The following is a 17384-nucleotide window of genomic DNA, read 5'->3' as shown; positions in this document are numbered from 1 at the left end:
TGGGAGGGTACACCTTTGTCCCCAGCCTGAACATCAGCAGACCTCCAGCAATGATAGAAGGTGAGATGAGGTAAGGGACAGGGAGCCCAGGGCAGGATGTGACAGCCATCTCAGAACCTCTAGGTTGCGGCTGGCCATTCTGGCCGCCTCTGTGGTTCTAAAGAATGAAGGCCCAAAGAAAGACTTGTGAGAGAGCAGAGTGGGACGCATTATTAGCCAGTAGGGAAGGGACGGGGATCCAAGAGGGCTTTCCACAAGAAAGCATGAGGAAGTATGTCTGTGGGCTCCCAGACTTCCCTGCTAGCCTAGAGGGTCCACAGAGAGAGGCCCAGGTGAGGCTCACACCCTGGAGTGGCTCCTTTCTTGGCTGGACCCCACCCCAATCCGGGTCACAATGGGGGTCCTCTAGGGAGGGGGTGGGGGAGGGAGAGTGAAAGAGGGGCTCAACTCTGGCTGCCAGGCCATCCTGGGCGCTGCAGGCAGCAACATGACTTAGGGACCACTGCCCAGAGGTAAGACCCAGACCCCAACTCAAAGCCCCACCCCACCCACACTGGTGCCCTCCTGCCCCTGCACCCCAGGCACCTCCAGGGCTGCTCCTGCAGCTGGCCTAGCCTCTCCCCAGGTGCACCAGCTGCGATGCAACAGCCTCGAGTGGAGACGGATGCCATCGGGGCCGGTGAGGGGCCGCAGCGGGCGCTGCCCTGGTCGGCCTGGGTCATGCGGCAGGATTGGGTGCGCTGGTGCCTGTGCCATGTGCCCCAGAGCTGGACCCAGTGGTGGACCACCTCAAGCTGGCGGCAGCCACTGCAGCGCATGCTGTGGAACCTGGAGGGGATCCTCTACCTGCTGCTGGCACTGATGCTGTGCCACGCGCTCTTCACCACCGGCTCCCACCTGCTGAGCTCCCTGTGGCCTGTGGTGGCCGCAGCCTGGCGCCATCTGCTGCCCGCAGTCCTGCTGCTGATGCTCAGCGCCCTCCCGGCCCTGCTCTTCACCGCCTCCTTCCTGCTGCTGTTCTCTACGCTGCTGAGCCTTGTGGGCCTCCTCGCCTCCATGTCTCACCCAGGCTACGCTCAGGACTTGGACCAATAGAAGGGCAACCCATCCCGCTGCCTGTGTCTGTTAGCCCTGGCCTAAGGCCTGAGGCCCCGAGGGAGAGGGAGGGCAGTGAGACTAGAGCCTTCCTGCTTCAACAGGCCCAGACTTCCAGTCCCTAGCACAGGTTGTGGCATGGGTGATGTTGCTGGAGCTGGCAGGGTAGACTGGCCTGACCCCTGGGCACCTCCCTCAAGCTGATGCTGCAGGTACTTGGTGTGGGGGGCCCGGGGCTTTGAGGAGAGGGGATAGGGCAGAAGGCTTATCGAGGGGCAGAGCTTGGCCAAGCCACCAAGCGCTCCGATGTGGGTGTGGTGACACCACTGGGGCGCCCTTAGAAACTGGCAACATCTTTTTTTCTTGCAGCTGCCTCAGCTTCAGACTCATGAGAACTGCTACCTGGGTACCCCTGGACTTGCCATTCCTCCCACCAACCCTCTTTTTCCACTTCCCCAAGCTCTAGGAAGGGCCCACTGACAGAAGCCTCGCTAGAAGAGGGCTGGCCACAAGCCCCATGAGACTTCAGCTAACTCACCCCCCAGACCTGTCTGCCCAGACATTCCCCCGCTCCCTAGATACCTTAGCTCCTGCCTCAGTCCACATCCCCAAGTCTGGAAAATGGGCTGAATAGGGTAGTAAGGTTCCTAGAGAGTACCCACTCTTTAGGTCTCCTGAGATCTGTTCTGGAAAAACAAACAAGTCCCATTTCACCCACCTACACATGGGGCCTTGGCCAATTAATTTTTTTAAGCTTGTGCTAAGTGCGTCAAAGTCCAGGAAACAATCAGATACTATATTGAACTCTTGAGAACATTCTGTAGACTCAAAAGGTCTTTTGAGCCCTAAGGCCATAGAAAGAGCAAGACACTTCCCTGGGCCTTCGGGGAAATGTTCCGCCATGAGTAGAATTATAGTGGTAAACAGAGGATGGATGGGTGTGGACAAGATGTAAAAATGTCATGTGTCATGAAATCTCAAAATCTGCAGATGTCGAACTCTCCTGATTGTGAAATGCTTGGGCCTGGGGCTTAGTGCCAGGAGCTGCTTACACAGATATGTGAGTGGGAAGAGCATAGCCCATGGTTTCCAAAATGGACCCCGCTGCTCACAGCACCAGGCGGGTCGTGAAAGGTGGCATTCCCGATGCCCAGGGTGCTGGCTGTTTGCACATCTGCTAACCCTCCAAAGAAAACAGTGAGTGATCAACTGTTACCAAGTAAGGCACATGATAGACAGCTTTACCCATAGCTAAGACCCAACCACCTGATCCCTACCCCACTTCTAACCCTCCACCCAATTCCTGACCCTCCCAAATCCTGTCCATCCTTGACCTAGTGTACTTCTAAGCCTACAAGCCATGCTCTTAAAGCCCTCGACCCAAGGTCCTCCTCTCCTGCTACCTAAATACTCAAGCCCTGAGGACCAGCCCCTAGAACCCAGGTCATTCTTGCTAAAATCCATTTGCTGTAGAATTTCATAACCCTCCATGCCACTGGTTAGAAGCCTTCAGCATCCATGCCTGAAAACCCAGGCATAGTCCTTCCTTCCCATTTCCTTGTGACTGTCCCTGAAATATGGCCCGGTAGCAAGGGCAAGGCAGGACATGGAGGTGGGATAGCCTCGTGGTTAGCACGGGCTCTGGTATATTAGCTGAGGCTGAGTTTGAATCCCAACATTGTCACTTTCTATCTCCATGGCCTTGTGGAAATTGCTAAGCCTTCCTGAACTTCATTCTTCATTCTCCTCATGGGTAAAACCAAGTAAGAACCTCTGTCTTAGGGCTCCTGCGGGGCTGCTGGCATGGGGGTGAAGTTCCTAGACTGACTCCCCACTCTGCAAACCACTGCTGTTCCATTTTAGAGATGAGAAATCAGGTTCAAAACAGCTACCTGCCAATTGGAAGGCCAGGTTGTTGGAGTCCTCATCTACTTAACAGGACACTAAAAGTAAAGCAATAGAGAAAATGCAACCTAACGGGAGTCTCCTGGATGCTATCCTCAGGTCCACCATAACCTTAGCCCAGCATTGCTGGTCAGCAATATCACTCCTGAGCCTTGAACCCATTGGTTCGGGCCCAGACCAAACACATTGCAGGACAAGATGTGGGCAGAAGCAAGGAGAAGGCCTTCTTCCCTTCCCCACAAAAATACAGGGAGGGGCAAAAGTAGGTGTACAGTTGTTTTTAGGGCAAATACAAGAATTAATAAATAATACAAGAATAAACTCTGTGATTCACATACTCACAACTGTAAACCTATTTTTGCCCCGTCCTCTATATACCTCCCATTCTCCTGCTCTGTGGAGTAAGGTGGTACAACCGGACTGGGTAGCAGATGGGTAGTACTTACCAAATTAGATCAACACATGCCCTGTGACCCAGCAACCCAACATGAATTCTCTCAGAGGCCCCTAAAGGCATTGCTCAAAGTGTGGCCCCAGGACCAGCAGTATCAGCCTCACCTGGGAGCTGGTGAAAAATGCAGAGTTTTGGGCCCCACTCTAGGCCTGTGGAATCAAAGCCTGCATTTTTAAAATTTTTATTTCAGAGCCTGCATTTTAACAAGATTCCCAGGTGATACACAAGCACACTGTTTGAGAAACACTGCATAGGAGGATGTGTTTGAGAGTAATGATTGCACTGTTATTAGTGGTGGCAGGAGATAAGAAAAGTGAAACATAGTGTAAGCACCGCTGAGAGCAAGCAGCAGTTAGAAGGGGCAGGAGCTATAGAGATTGATCTTGAACTCCTAGCTTTGAGTGACAAACTGAATGAGAAATAATACAATTCTCTGGATGAAAATTTCAAATGCATGCCAGCAAAACACACTTTGGCAGGAGGTGGCAAGAACACATGAAAACAAAAGAAATTGTTGAATGGCTAGCTCTAGGGGGCAGGCGGAAGGGAATGGAGTGTTCAGTTAAAGGGGAATGAAGTGAGGAACCTGACAGACTATAGGAAATGATAGCATGAACATAATCCCTGAAATTCCTTTAAATGTAGACCAAGTCACCCACGTAGGGTTAAAAGGCTTAAACATGCAAGCTCAAGGAGAATGAACATGCTGGAACGAAGGCGTCCTAAGCCTTTGGGTTTGGGCCAAGAGGGGGGGAGAGCTGCGATGCTCCAGTGGCCGGAGTGGCCTGGGAGGCTGAGTGGGATCTCGGCCTGTCCTCCCGCGCCAGCCACAGCCTGCTCTGTCAGGATTGGGATGGGAGTGGGGGTCCGGCCAGAAAAATAATCAGGTTGGGCGGGGAATGAAGAACGCAGCGGAGGAGGCGTCAGCCTCCAGAGACCTTGCATCTAAGAAAACAGGAATCCACAGCCGCATGTGCAGGAGCAGGAGCGACCCGTGGCAGGGCTTCCCTCTGCCCCAAGGAACAGGGATCGGCCAGGACACGGGAGGGCCCGAGAGGGTGGTGTCAAGCGGGCTCATGAGGCTGGGGCACCACTTGAGACAGTTGTCAGTGGCCATCCTGGGGGAAGGAGAGGGGTCCCTGGAAGGAGGAGGCGCTCTCCCTCAGACCCGTGTGTGCAGGGGAAAAGGAAGGCCATGTCCTCGCTGGGGGATAAGGGAAGCTGCTCTCCTCACCCAGCAGTCCGTGGCCACAGAGGACTTGGGGGAGACCGGGTCATGGCGGGAGGGGGTGGGGGAAGCAGCCTGTGCTGCACGGGAGGTAGCCCCTAGAGCAGGTGCGAGGTGCGCAATTCCCCAGGCTCGAGTGTGCCGGAGAGGGACCAGGGCGACGGCTGGAGAGCGTCGAGGCGGGCGCATTGACCGTGGGGGCGGAGCGGGGCTGACAAGGACCTGAGGCTGGAAATAGCAAACCTCGTAGGGGTTTGCAGGGCTGTGGGCACCCACCCAGGGAAGGTGCTCGGTAGCCGTCCGGGAAAATCGACAGCCAGGGAATCCCAGCTTGCGGACCAGGCGACCGATGGTGCAAGGGCGCCCTCTGGCGGATATCTCCAGCTCTGGCCGCGAAGAATCGGGGTTGGCTGGAGTGTTGGTTGCAGGAGGGGAGGCATTTTTCACGGGCCAGGCGAGGGTGGATTCCGGGAAGGGTCATCGCCGGTCCACGGTCCTCACAGTGGCGGCTTCGTTGATTCCTCACCCCTGACCCCAAATCTTCGACCTGGGTCCCCCAACCAGAAACCCAGAAGCATAGAGGGCTGAGCTCCTGGGAATCCTGGAGAAGGAAGGGCCCCATCTCACAGGCTTCATTGTGTCTCAGACTCCTGGCCCACCCCTAATCTGTCTGCCCGTTCCTCCTGGGGTAAAAAGCTGTCTTTTGTGAGGTCTGTCGGAGTCTGGAAGTAACCAACTTTGGACAGGTTATTTTTTTCTGAGACAACATTTCCATCTATAGTTTGGATCGTGCATCCTTTATACTGCCTTCTTACTTTTCAAATATTTCCCATTTTAAAAATAAAAGAACTTGATTTAAGATCTGTTGTTTCGCCGGAACCGGTTTGGCTCAGTTGGCCTGAGGACTGAAAAGTCCCAGGTTCGATTCTGGTCAAGGGCATGTACCTGGGTTGTGGGCACATCCCCAGTAGGAGATGTGCAGGAGGCAGCTGATCGATGTTACTCTCTCGTCGATGTTTCTAACTCTCTATCTCTCTCCCTTCCTCTCTGTAAAAAGTCAATAAAATATATTAAAAAAAAAAAAAGATCTGTTGGTCCAGCGTGCTCAGTGGTTAGAGCGCTGACCTGCGCACTGAAGGGTTCCAGGCAACCAATCAATGTGTCTCTCACATGATGTTTCTCTCTCTCTCTCCCCCTCTCCCTTTCTCGCTCTCTAAAAATCGATTTTGCAAAGAAAATCTTAAAAATACCCAACATACAACCCACTTACTAGAATGACTAATATTAAAAAAACGAATATTAAGTGTAGGTGAGGATATGGAGGAACTGCAACCCTCATAAACTGCTGGGGAGAATGTAAAATTGGAAAACCACTTTGGAAAATAATTTAGTAGTTTCTTTTTTTTTTTTTTAAATCTTTATTGTTCAGATTATTACATTTGTTCCTCTTTTTTCCCCCATAACTCCCCTCCTTCCAGCTCCCACCCCACCCTCCACCCTCACTCCCCACCCACTGAGTTCATCCATAGGTGCATGATTTTTGTCCAGTCTCTTCCCGAATCTCCCATTCCCCTTTCCCCCCCAAGAATAGTCAGTCCATTCCCTTTCTATGTCCCTGATTCATTATAGTCACCAGTTCATTCTGTACATCAGGTTATTTATTCACTTGATTCTTAGATTCATTTGTTGATAGATGCATATTTGTTGTTCATAATTTGTATCTTTACCTTTTTCTTCTTCCTCCTCTTCTTAAAGGATACCTTTCAGCATTTCATATAATACTGGTTTGGCGGTGATGAACTCCTTTAGTTTTTCCTTATCTGTGAAGCTCTTTATCTGACCTTCAATTCTGAATGATAGCTTTGCTGGATAAAGTAATCTTGGTTGTAGGTTCTTGGTATTCAGCACTTTGAATATTTCTTGCCATTCCCTTCTGGCCTGCAAAGTTTCTGTTGAGAAATCAGCTGACAGTCGTATGGGTATTCCCTTGTAGGTAATTGAGCCTCTTTCTCTTGCTGCTTTTAAGATTTTCTCTTTGTCTTTTGCTCTTGGCATTTTAATGATGATGTGTCTTGGTGTGGTCCTCTTTGGATTCCTTTTGTTTGGGGTTCTCTGCGCTTCTTGGACCTGTAAGTCCATTTCTTTCTCCAGGTGGGGGAAGTTTTCTGCCATTATTTCTTGAAATAGGTTTTCAATATCTTGCTGTCTCTCATCTTCTGGGACTCCAATGACTCTGATATTAGTCTGCTTAAAGCTGTCCCAGAGGCTCCTTACACTATCTTCACACTTTCGGATTCTTTTTTCAATATGCTTTTCCAATTGGGTGTTTTTTGTCGAATCTTTGGTTTGATTCTTGCACTCCTCTGGTCTGCTATTGGGTATAATATTCTTTATTTCAGTCCGTGTATGCTTACTTTCTAATTTCTTTATCGTAGCATCGAGGGTCTCATTAGTTTTCGTGAGGCTCTGCACAAATTTATGGCAAGCCCTCAAAATTGCGATTCTTAGCTCCATATCCTCCATTTCTGTCATGTTTTTTTGTCTCCGCATCTTTTATGCTTTCTTGGTGCACCCCCTTGTGGTCTCTGTGCGCAGTCTTGTTCTAGCGAAGCCTTAATTGTTGTAGTTAACACTAGAGGGATTTGACCACCAGGCCGACTGGCGGTGGAAATCAGCTGTGGGAAAACTTCAGTCCTCAGGGGAGGTGCTAGTCCAGCCCTTGCCTGAGGCGATAGGCAAATGGCTCTGCGCAGGGTTTGGGCGGGGCGGGCTCAACAGGGCGGGGGGGGGGGGGGGGGGAGGGAGCAGCTATGGCCGCTCTCAGTCCGTCCCCAGGGGCTCTGCCTCTCTGTCCCAGCAATCGCTGCAAACCTCGGAGGGGCCGTAGCCAGACAGTCCCGCTTCTCCCGTTTGAGTCTGGGTCCCTAGAGACTCGCCCGGATCTGTAGCCCAGAGTCTGAGACTCGCTCCTGATTGAAAACGACAATCGCGCCCTCAGCCGCCAGCCCGCTTTGCGCGCGCACCCTCACCACCGCACCGCCGTACCTTTAAATTTTCCACACTGCGCCTCCGCTGAGCGTGGAATGCTGTTGTTTTTGCTTCTAGTTGAAGAGACTCTCCTCAGCCAGCCTTCCCGTGGTTCTGGTTGATGTCCGCTCCGACTTTTAGTTGTATTTTTGAAGTGGTTGTCCACGGCGGCAGTCTCCGGTGTTTACATATGCCGCCATCTTCGATTCTCGCCTAGTTTCTTAAAAAATTAAACATATATCCACCACATGATTCGGCCATTTCACTCCTAGATGTTTACCCAAGAGAAATGAACATATATGTCTATTCAAAGATTTCTACATAAATATTCATAGAAGCTTTATTTGTAATTGCCAAAAACTAAAGTACACAAATGTCCATCACCAGGTAAAAGGATAAACATTGGTTTAGCCATAAAATGGAATACGATGAACATATGAAAAAAATGAACTACTGATACACACAATGACATGGATGTTGTTCCACCAATCCCATTAATTAGACTGAGTGAAAGAAGCCAGAAGAAAAAGAGTACCCATTGAATGATTCCATTTATATAATATTCTAGGAAATGCAAATTGATCTATAGTAACAGAAAACAGATCAGTATCAATAGTTGCTGGGGGACAGGAGTAGGGAGATGGGAGGGGAGGCAGGAAGGGATTCTAAAGAGACAGAAGGATACATTTCATTGATTGTGATGATGATTTCACAGATGTATACATGTCAAAATATATCAAATCGTACATTTGAAATATGTGCAGTTTACTGTCAGTGACACCTTAATGAAGCCGGTTTTTAAAAAGTATAGGTGTATTTCTTTGCAATCAGAAAGTTTATCTTTCACCAACATATGTGAACTAAGATGAACTCAACATACAATCTATACGACAAATTGGATTATATAACAGAAGGCAGGTCATCGGTTTTTGTTGGGACACTTTGGTTAAACTGTTTTGAAAAAAAATCTAATTTTCTTTTATTAAAAGACTTCTCCCTCCTCCCCCAACACATACACTGGGAAAATAAAGGCTGGCATTACATCTGAAGTGCTCTTGCATCCTCTACTCCTTTCAGGAATATATTGGTATGGCAAAGGAAAGGACACTGGAGGCATTCTTTAAAAAATAAGAATCTAGTGGAAAACAGTATGGAGTCATCTCAAAAAGATTAAAAATGGAACTGCCTTATGACCCACTGATTCCTTTTCTGGGAATTTATCCAAAGAAACCCAAAACACAAATTCGAAAGAATATCTGAGCCTCTATGTTCATTGCAGGGTTATTTACAATAGCCAATATTTGGAAGGAGCCCAAGTATCATCGGTAGATGAGTGGATAAAAAAAGCTATGGTACATTTACACAATGGCATACTACTCTGCTGTAAAAAGGAAGAAAATTTTACTCTGCAACAGCATCGATGGACCTGGAGAGTATTATGCTAAGTGAAATAAGCCAGGCAAAGACAGACAAGTACCATATGATTTAATTCATATGTGGTTTCTAATGAACAAACTGAACTACAGCAAAATAGAGACAGACCCATAGGTAAAAAGCAGACAGACATGTCTGGTGTGTGTGTGTGTGTGTGTGTGTGTGTGTGTGTGTGTGTGTTGTGTGTATGTGTGTTGGGGAGTATTATGGGGTGGAGGGATTGAGCAAATAAGAAAAAAAGAGAATTCATGGACAACAGTGTGGTGATTATGGGAGGGGCTGGGAGGGGAGGTGGAAGAGGGCATAGAAGGGATAAATGGTGATGGAAAAAAAATTAAAGTAGATGAAATTTAAAAAATAATGTAGCTGGGGAAAAAATTAAAACCAAGAATCTAGTCTGGCTGGTGTGGCTTCGTGATTGAGCACTGACCCATGAACCAGGAAGTCATGGTTCGATTCCCGTTCAGGGCACATGCTCAATCCCCAGTAGCAGGCATGCAGGAGGCAGCTAATTGATGATTCTCTCTCATCATTGATGTTTCTCTCCCGCTCCTTTCCTCTCTATGAAATCCACATCCACACACACACACACACACACACACACACACACACGCTGGAGGAACATATGATTTTCATCGTTTTTATATCTCAAAACAATGGCCGGGGAATAATTCAAATGCATGTAATGACTTGTATGTGGCTGTTTAAGTTTCTTGTTTCCAGTCACAACTGAATAAAATCTATAATGCAGAGGTCAAGTGTCTTGTATTGTAGGCTTATATGACAACAAACTAAAGATAACTTATCACCATCCACTGTTGTGATGACCTTCAAATCTATGTTGGGGAACTGAAGAAAATGTTGGGAGACACACAGCAAGATGGGGGTGGAAATTAGACGTGCAGAGGTAAGATGATGGAACATGGAGCCCTCTGCAGTCTCAAGGTGCTTACAAGGTGAGAGTTCCAGAACTGGGATGGGGTTTGAAAGGAGTGGAAAAGCCTAGGAAAGGCTCAGTAGGGAAGGTGACGGAATTGTTAGAGAACAGGATGGCAAGCAACAGAGAGGGGTCCCATGAGGCTGAGTAACTCATGATTTTCTTCTGTAAGTCAGTCCAGGTGTAGTTTTTCTCCGGCGGTACCGAGAAGCTTCAGAAGCAGAGGTGCAAAATGTCCAGACAGAGAATAGGTTTTGAGGAAAGGCAGAAAGGAGCGAACATGGGATTGGACAAACTGGATGCAGCTGAAGAGGGCTGCTCAAAGGATGGGTTTTATTAGCAAAGGAAGTATTTTATCTTATCTCCTGAACAAAAGGCTTGCTTTTATGTATGTATGTTCCTGTCCACTTTGGGGCTCTACCAAAGAAAACCAACCTTGTTTCAGGCACTGTCTCCTTGGATTCTCAACTGCTCTGTTGAGGCTGCTCTCTAAAGGGCTCTGTCTACTAATGTACCAGTTTCCCCAATACCAGCGTGTGCTAACTTAGCAGCTTCACTTGCACTTAGATTGCTAGCAAGGATCAACACTTTTGTGGTCTACTTCCATTCCCATTGTTAGGCGTTATATCCTTTGCCAAGGTAAAATTTCAATAAAGTATGGAAAGAATGCCTGGGTGGCAGGCAGGCCATTGGCACATCTCTGCATTCCTCCATCCAATTCTCTCTTCCATCCAATTCTACTTGAAGATTATTTGTGGGTCTGTTTCCTTATTTTCCTACTCCACACTCCATCCTCCACCCCATGCCACCATTTTTTTTTTAAAATATATATTTTATTGATTTTTTACAGAGAGGAAGGGAGAGGGACAGAGAGTTAGAAACATCGATGAGAGAGAAACATCGACCAGCTGCCTCCTGCACACCCCCTACTGGGGATGTGCACGTAACCTAAGTACATGCCCTTGACCGGAATCAAACCTGGGACCTTTCAGTCCACAGGCCGACGCTCTATCCACTGAGCCAAACCAGTCAGGGCCCCCATGCCACCATTTAGCCCACGTCACCCCTGATGCTTAGTCACAAACTTAAAGTTGCTCATCAAAGCTGAGACCCTGTACTCTCTTCCTTACAGAGTTTGACACATCCTCTACCCCCACCCTGGAATTCCTCCACCACCAAATAAGGTCTGTGTTCACTTTGCCCTTAGTGCACATTCTATTTATTAAATAATGGATTTCTAATCAGTCTCCCACTTGGCTTTGGGAGCTTCTTGATTAGTTCCAATCACTTGAGTGTCCACTATATGCCAAGAACTGTGCAAGGTAAGGTATGTGTCTTTCTATTTCCAGGAAAAGATGAATGTTGAATGTACACATGAATACATGAGAGAGACTGGTATAGGTAAGAATTAGCCAGATCCATAAATTCCATATAAAATGTTGACAATTTTGCTCTGGCCAAATAGCTCAGTTGGTTAGAGCATCGCCCCAATACACCAAGGTTGGGGGTTTGATCCCTGGTCAGGGCGCATACAAGAATCAACCAATGTGGGCATTGTCCTGTGCACCAAGAGGTTGCTAGTTGCTGGTTTGATTCAATGTTGTGCTCCCACAACGATGTTTCTCTCTCTCCCTCTCTCTAAAAAAATCAATAAATCTTTTTATTTTTTTATTTATTTTTTTAAAATATATATTTTATTGATTTTTCACAGAGAGGAAGGGAGAGAGACAGAGAGCTAGAAACATCGATGAGAGAGAAACATCGACCAGCTGCCTCCTGCACACCTCCCACTGAGGATGTGCCCGCAACCCAGGTACATGCCCCTGACCGGAATCGAACCTGGGACTCTCCAGTCCGCAGGCCGACGCTCCATCCACTGAGCCAAACCGGTTTCAGCATCAATAAATCTTTTTAAAAAAATCAACCAAGGAATGCAACAATAAGTGGACAATAAATCAATGTTTCTCTGTTCCTCTAACTAAAATCAATTAATCAACCAAACTTTATTAAATGAAGTAAAAATGTTGACAATTTCAACTCAGCCCTTGCTATTCCAAACCCGGAGAACTGCTGACGAGAGGTAACCTGCCAAGATCTTTTTTAGTGTAGATGTGTTCCGGTGAGAATGAGGGTGTGAGGCCACAGGAAAGTCACTCAGTGATTTCTAAACAATGTGAGGTGAAAGGTCCAAAGCTGGAAAGAGCCCAGAGGCAGCCTCCCAACTCTTAAGGTCATGGTTTGGGAGACATAGGAAGATGCCACTCTGTTCTTCCAGGCCTTTATTGGTGACAGAAATGGACAAGAACAATGCCAGGCACAGCAACACCATGGCCCAGCACCTGGGTGGCAGGCAGGCCCTGCAGGGCCATTGGCACATCCAGCCCCAGCCCAAGGTCCAGTCTACCCAGGCCATGTCCCCGAATGTGCCGGAAGCCGCCTGTCCAGTTTGTATGTGTGGACCAGTCTGTCTGAATGTCTGAGCCGCTGCCTGCAGGGTCCCCCCATCCTCGGCACATGGTAGGGGCTGCTGGGAACACAGCGTGGCATTCCCCGGTGGACCACCGGGCCCCGGTGCTGACCGTGGGGGATAGGGCCAGAAACTGGAGGTGGCAGTGGACCAGGCACAAAGTTCACTCCAGGGCCACATCCTACAAAAGAACCAGTCATTTATCAGAGTGGGCTTCTAGCCAGGGGGAGCCCAGCTCTGCCTTTAGGCTGCTCTGATCCTCCAGGGTGAGTTTCTTTGGGCTTCAGTTTCCCCATGTACAAAATGGTAATACTTCCTCCATATCAGGAAACTGTGACAATCAATGAGCTGAATAATGAGTCACATACGCTGTTCTAGACTCAGCTATGACTGAACCCAATCCTGAGGAGGGGGTGGGGAAGCTAGGCTGGGAAAGGTGCAAGGAGAGGCTGGGAAAGTTGTGATGGGAGGCTGCAGAGGCACCTACCTAAATGGGGTGGCATTGAGAAGTCTTCCGTTGTATTATAATTGAAGAATTCATGGGGTGGGAAGGGCTGGCATGGGAAGAAAGGGGCATCCTGGGGCAGGGGTGGGAACAAGGGAGGTGGGGAGGGCTGAGGAAGGGGGTAGAGAAAAGGCATGGGAGGGGGCAAGGGAGAAGGTGGGGGCAAGGCCAGCTGCTCCCCAAATTCTGGGGGCTGCCCCTGGCTCCCCTGGAACAGATGATCCGGCTCTGGCCAGTCCTCAATCCATGGGTCTAGGAATGGGATGGTTGTTTTAGGAAGACCTGAGAGGCCAGGCTGCCCTGAACTCTAGCCCTCCACACTCCTAAACCTCTACTCCCTCCTCCAGGCGGGAGTACCTTCTGCCATCTACCCAGTTTTCCTCATTCCCTCTCATTTCAGGCCAAGCCCAAGGTGTGTTCCTTCTCTCTTGCCTTTCTCAAAAGTCAGCAGATCCACCTTTGTTCTGACCTCATGCTCCCCTCCAAAGAGCCTTCTACCTTTGTTTGCCCAGCTCTTGGGTCTTTAGTCTTTCCTTCTCCGAGCAACTAATCGCAGAGCAATAAATAAGTTAGTAAATCTTCTCTCTTATAAACATAAAGATCCTGTCACCCTCTTCCCCCAGTAGTGCCTGCTCCTTTCAAATGTCCAGAGTATGGTGCCCTCAGCAACTGCTCACTACCTCTTTACCCCTGCTCCAATTCTGCAACACTTTTCCCACTAAATGTAGCCACTTCCTGGCAAATTTAACAAATTCCTTTCTTCCTGAGGGTCACATGACATGGCCAATAGCCTCGTCCTCCCTGAAAATGCCTCTACCTTCATCTCCTTTTGTTTCCTCCATTAGCCTCTCTTTCCTTCCACCTCCAAAATGTGGCTGTTGTTCTGTCTCCTCTGAGGCTCACACTCATGCCCTTCAGCTTCCATCTCTCTGTGAACACCACTGACTCCAAGTCTACTCCACCTTTCTACAGTATCTCAAACAGAACTGTCCTGACCAAACTCACCAACTCAGTCTCCCACCCAACTCTGCCTTTTGATGCCCCTATTTCTGTAGCTGTAAACTGGACTCAGGAGACCTGAGCCACCACAATCTAGCCTTACAGCCTTTAGAGCATCCCTTCTATGCTGGGGATCAGTTCTTTCATCTAAAAAAACAAGGAAATTGGACCATTATATAGTCAAAGTCCTAATTTACCTCCCTGATGCTCCAACTCCTGGCTGCCAAGCCCCAGAAGTCTGCCTCTATGACATTCCTGGTCTGCCCACCATCGCCTCCAGTGCTTTGATAAACAGCTTTCTAACACAACTCATGTCTCTCATTCATCAAACACTAACCTGTAGATACTGTGCACACAGCAATTGTGCTAAACACGGAAGCAAAAGGGCTCGTGAGCCGTCAACAAGGGAGACAGGAAACTTTTCCTTTGAGGACGTGATCCAGAGGAGAAGCAGACGGAGAAACACTCAGCCACGATGTCCCCTTTGGAGCAGGCGAGAACTGAGGCTGACAGCACCAGCCAAGGGACTTCTGCACACCGCCTGGCTTGGCCTTCCTCCCTGTCTTTCTTTCTACCCTTCTCTTCCGTGCCTAGCTCAAAGTACTCCCATTTCTTTCTAGTTCATCTGCAGGCTGTCTCATGTACTCAATGGTTGTAGAAGACCAAAGAACCAGAACTTGGACTGCCCTGTTGCTCCTGTGATCTTACCCTCCCCGGGGGGGAGAAAGAAGCCATCCTTAAGGGGCCTCTATTCCCCTAGAGTACCTCTGTTCTGTTCTGTTTGTGCGCCCTGTGCTATGAGGGCCCTCTCTGCATCACGACCCTCCCCACTCATGATAGGGCTCACCAGGGGTGTAGTCACGCTTGGGCAGCTCCACACCCCAGGCATCAGCCACATGGGTCAGAAGCAAGTGTGAGAGATGTCGGTGGGCATGCTGGTCCCAATGGACACCGTCCCGGTGCCGGTGCCGTACTGCATGCCGGAAATGAAAGTGGAGGTCCAGGACGTCGAAGCAGTGGTCCCCAGCCAGCGTAGCGCTGTAGAAGTTCCCTTCAACCACATCCCTCCGCAGAGAGGCCGCCAGGGGCTGGAGCTGAGAGAAAATACAGCATCTAAGAGCCACAGAGTGAAGCAGGCTGGGGATGGACGGTCCTCTACTGACTAACCAACTGTCCCCTCCTTCCATCCTGGGGCTGGGTCACTTGCCTCAGGCAGAAGGAAGCCCCCAGTGACACGCTCTCCCAGGGGCATTGCCATATTCCACACCAGCAGGCAGGAGTCTGGCAACACCTGGTCCATGCGCATGAACACCCGCTCCAGGTTCTCTCGATAACTCTCCATTGAGAAGCGGCCATACCTGTTGGGCAGCACAGGGGGTGGGCAACAGCACAGAGGCAGATGGCCTCTGAGCCATACCTCCACCCCCCAACCAATTATTTCCCTCTCCCCTCGCCTCAACCTGGACAGATCCCAAAGGCAGGAGTTGATGATCACCAGGTCCGGAGTAGGCCCATAGGTCAGCTCCTCCAGGACGCCCTCCAGGTACTCGGAGTAAACTCGGGTGAGGAAGTAGAAGCGCACAAGGTGGTGGCCAGAACCCGAGCAGAACTGGCGGACCTCTCGGTACTGTGTCCCGTTGTGCAGCTCGCCCAGCTGACCCCCAGCCACCAGCTGGTCCTGTTCAAAGCTCAGTTCCCCCTGCCCACCCCCATACCCAGCTGGTCAGACCCATGCCAGGGAGGAGAACCCTGCCAGGCCAGGGTCTGTGCCCACCCACCACTGGCATGGCTACCGAGTTTCCCTCACCTTGGCTTTCAGCTGGGCGGCTGTGAGCAGCGAGTCTTTCTGGAGCAGGAGCACCAGGTCCTTGTACACAGCTCGCTGGACTGCAGGGAGACAGATCCCAGGGCTAAGGCAAGCCTCACCCTGTCCCAGTGTCTCCCAAGTCCTAGGGCTGGGGTTGCCCAACACCACTTCTTTGGGGTGCTGACTTTGAGGCAGGAGAAAGGGTGAGGCTCAAAAGTCCTGGCACTGCCACCGATCCTTCTAGTTGTGCATCACCCCCAACTTAGTATATATACAGGGACCTGAAATCACCTAGCTAGCAGAAGTCAGCTGAGTCACCTGCTCCCATAAGGGAAATTATGGGAGCTGTCAGGGAGAAAAAAAAAAAAAAAACCGCTAAGCAAGATGGTGTGAAAAGCCTGACAGGCTACATCTGTCAGGACACCTGTGAAGGTGCACAGGGAAATAAAATGAGAAAACCTACTGGCCTGGAATAGACTAGGGGTCAGAGAGGAGGTGAGAGATGGAGACAAAGTCCCCAGACTTAGAAAACAGGCTGCAGGTGCGGAACTGGGACGTGTGATCCTAGAGGAGCACTCACTTGAGTCCCCCAAGATGACCACGAACTTGTTGTGTAGCAGCTGTTGGACTTCCGAGGCCTGGAGGTGGACCATGGCGCTTCGCCGGGGCCGGCGCGGCTCCGTGTTCTCCAGACAGAAGACCATGGCGCTGTGGACAAGGACCGGGCTGCAGGGAGAGGCCACTTAGCCGCGCGAGGGCGGGAACTCGGGGCGGGGCGGCCGCAGGGCCCAACGCGGGATAAATGAGAGCAGCGCCGGCCCCTCCCCGGCAGCTCCGGGCTCCAGGGACCAGGCGGCGGCGGCGGCAGCAGCGGCGGCAGTAGTGTGGGGCCCATGGTGGCGCGGGCCTTGGTCACCGCGGGCGCCAGAGGCAGGGGGTCGCCAAGCACGGAGGCCTCCGGGGCACAGACGAGCTTCCCGCCCGGCGCCGCCCAGCGCCCCGCCACGTGCCCGCCGCCGCCTCGCGCATGCGCGCGCACCCGCTCGCGCCAATTACCGATTCCCGGAGCGCCGGGCAGTTCACCCGCGAACAGGGCAGGCCCGCGCACCGCGCGCCTCGCCTGCAGGGAGCTCCAGGACTGGCCTCATGTTCCCGCGCCCGGGGAGGTCGGTCGGTGCGGCACAGTCCCCGCCCCGCAGAGCCCGTGCGACCCGGCTAGCCGTCGGTGCGAAGCCCGGCGCCCAGCGTCCTCCATGCGTGCGTCGCGGCGGCCCCGACGGCGCCTCGAGCCTCGGCGCCCGGGGCAGCGACGCTCATAGCTCCCACTTCCGGTCACCCATGTCCCGCCCTGTGCACCCTCAATGCCCGAGGGGACAGGAAGGAGGCGGGGCTGGCTGCCGTGTCGGGGCAGGAACCAGAGCCAGGCCCACCGAGGCGGGCACTAGGCCCGGGTGTGGGCGGGGGAGCGGCGGCCGCCGAATGCAGCTGCCCGGAGCGCTCCAGGCAGTGGCGGCGGCCTCGCCACG

At 51.0% G+C, this 17384-nt stretch overlaps 2 protein-coding genes across 3 annotated transcripts; one reads left to right on the top strand and one right to left on the bottom strand.

Annotated features, from left to right (window-relative positions):
- The first annotated feature begins 639 nt into the window (after positions 1–639).
- On the top strand, positions 640–1095 carry TMEM239 (transmembrane protein 239). The gene has a single exon (XM_070421453.1). It carries the CDS (start codon positions 640–642, stop codon positions 1093–1095), a length of 456 nt encoding a protein of 151 aa, XP_070277554.1.
- A 10946-nt stretch (positions 1096–12041) lies between these two features.
- Positions 12042–17354, bottom strand: PCED1A (PC-esterase domain containing 1A). Of its 2 annotated transcripts, XM_070420034.1 has the most exons (8): positions 16915–17354; positions 16439–16566; positions 15859–15938; positions 15512–15750; positions 15259–15409; positions 14899–15145; positions 13035–13304; positions 12042–12728 (listed from the first exon to the last, which is right to left on the bottom strand). In XM_070420034.1, exons 2-8 carry the CDS (start codon positions 16560–16562, stop codon positions 12481–12483), a joined length of 1359 nt encoding a protein of 452 aa, XP_070276135.1. In that variant the 5' UTR covers positions 16563–16566; positions 16915–17354; the 3' UTR covers positions 12042–12480. The 2 variants fall into 2 exon arrangements, with proteins under 2 accessions (XP_070276135.1, XP_070276136.1); XM_070420035.1 differs by lacking the exon at positions 13035–13304.
- Positions 17355–17384: the final 30 nt, after the last annotated feature.

The sequence above is a fragment of the Myotis yumanensis genome, unplaced genomic scaffold (assembly GCF_028538775.1).
Source record: "Myotis yumanensis isolate MYYU_CA2020_CCGP unplaced genomic scaffold, mMyoYum1.0.hap1 SCAF_7, whole genome shotgun sequence".
Taxonomy (NCBI): domain Eukaryota; kingdom Metazoa; phylum Chordata; class Mammalia; order Chiroptera; family Vespertilionidae; genus Myotis; species Myotis yumanensis.
Note: the sequence above shows the minus strand (reverse complement) of the source record. Positions and strands in the feature narration are given on the sequence as shown.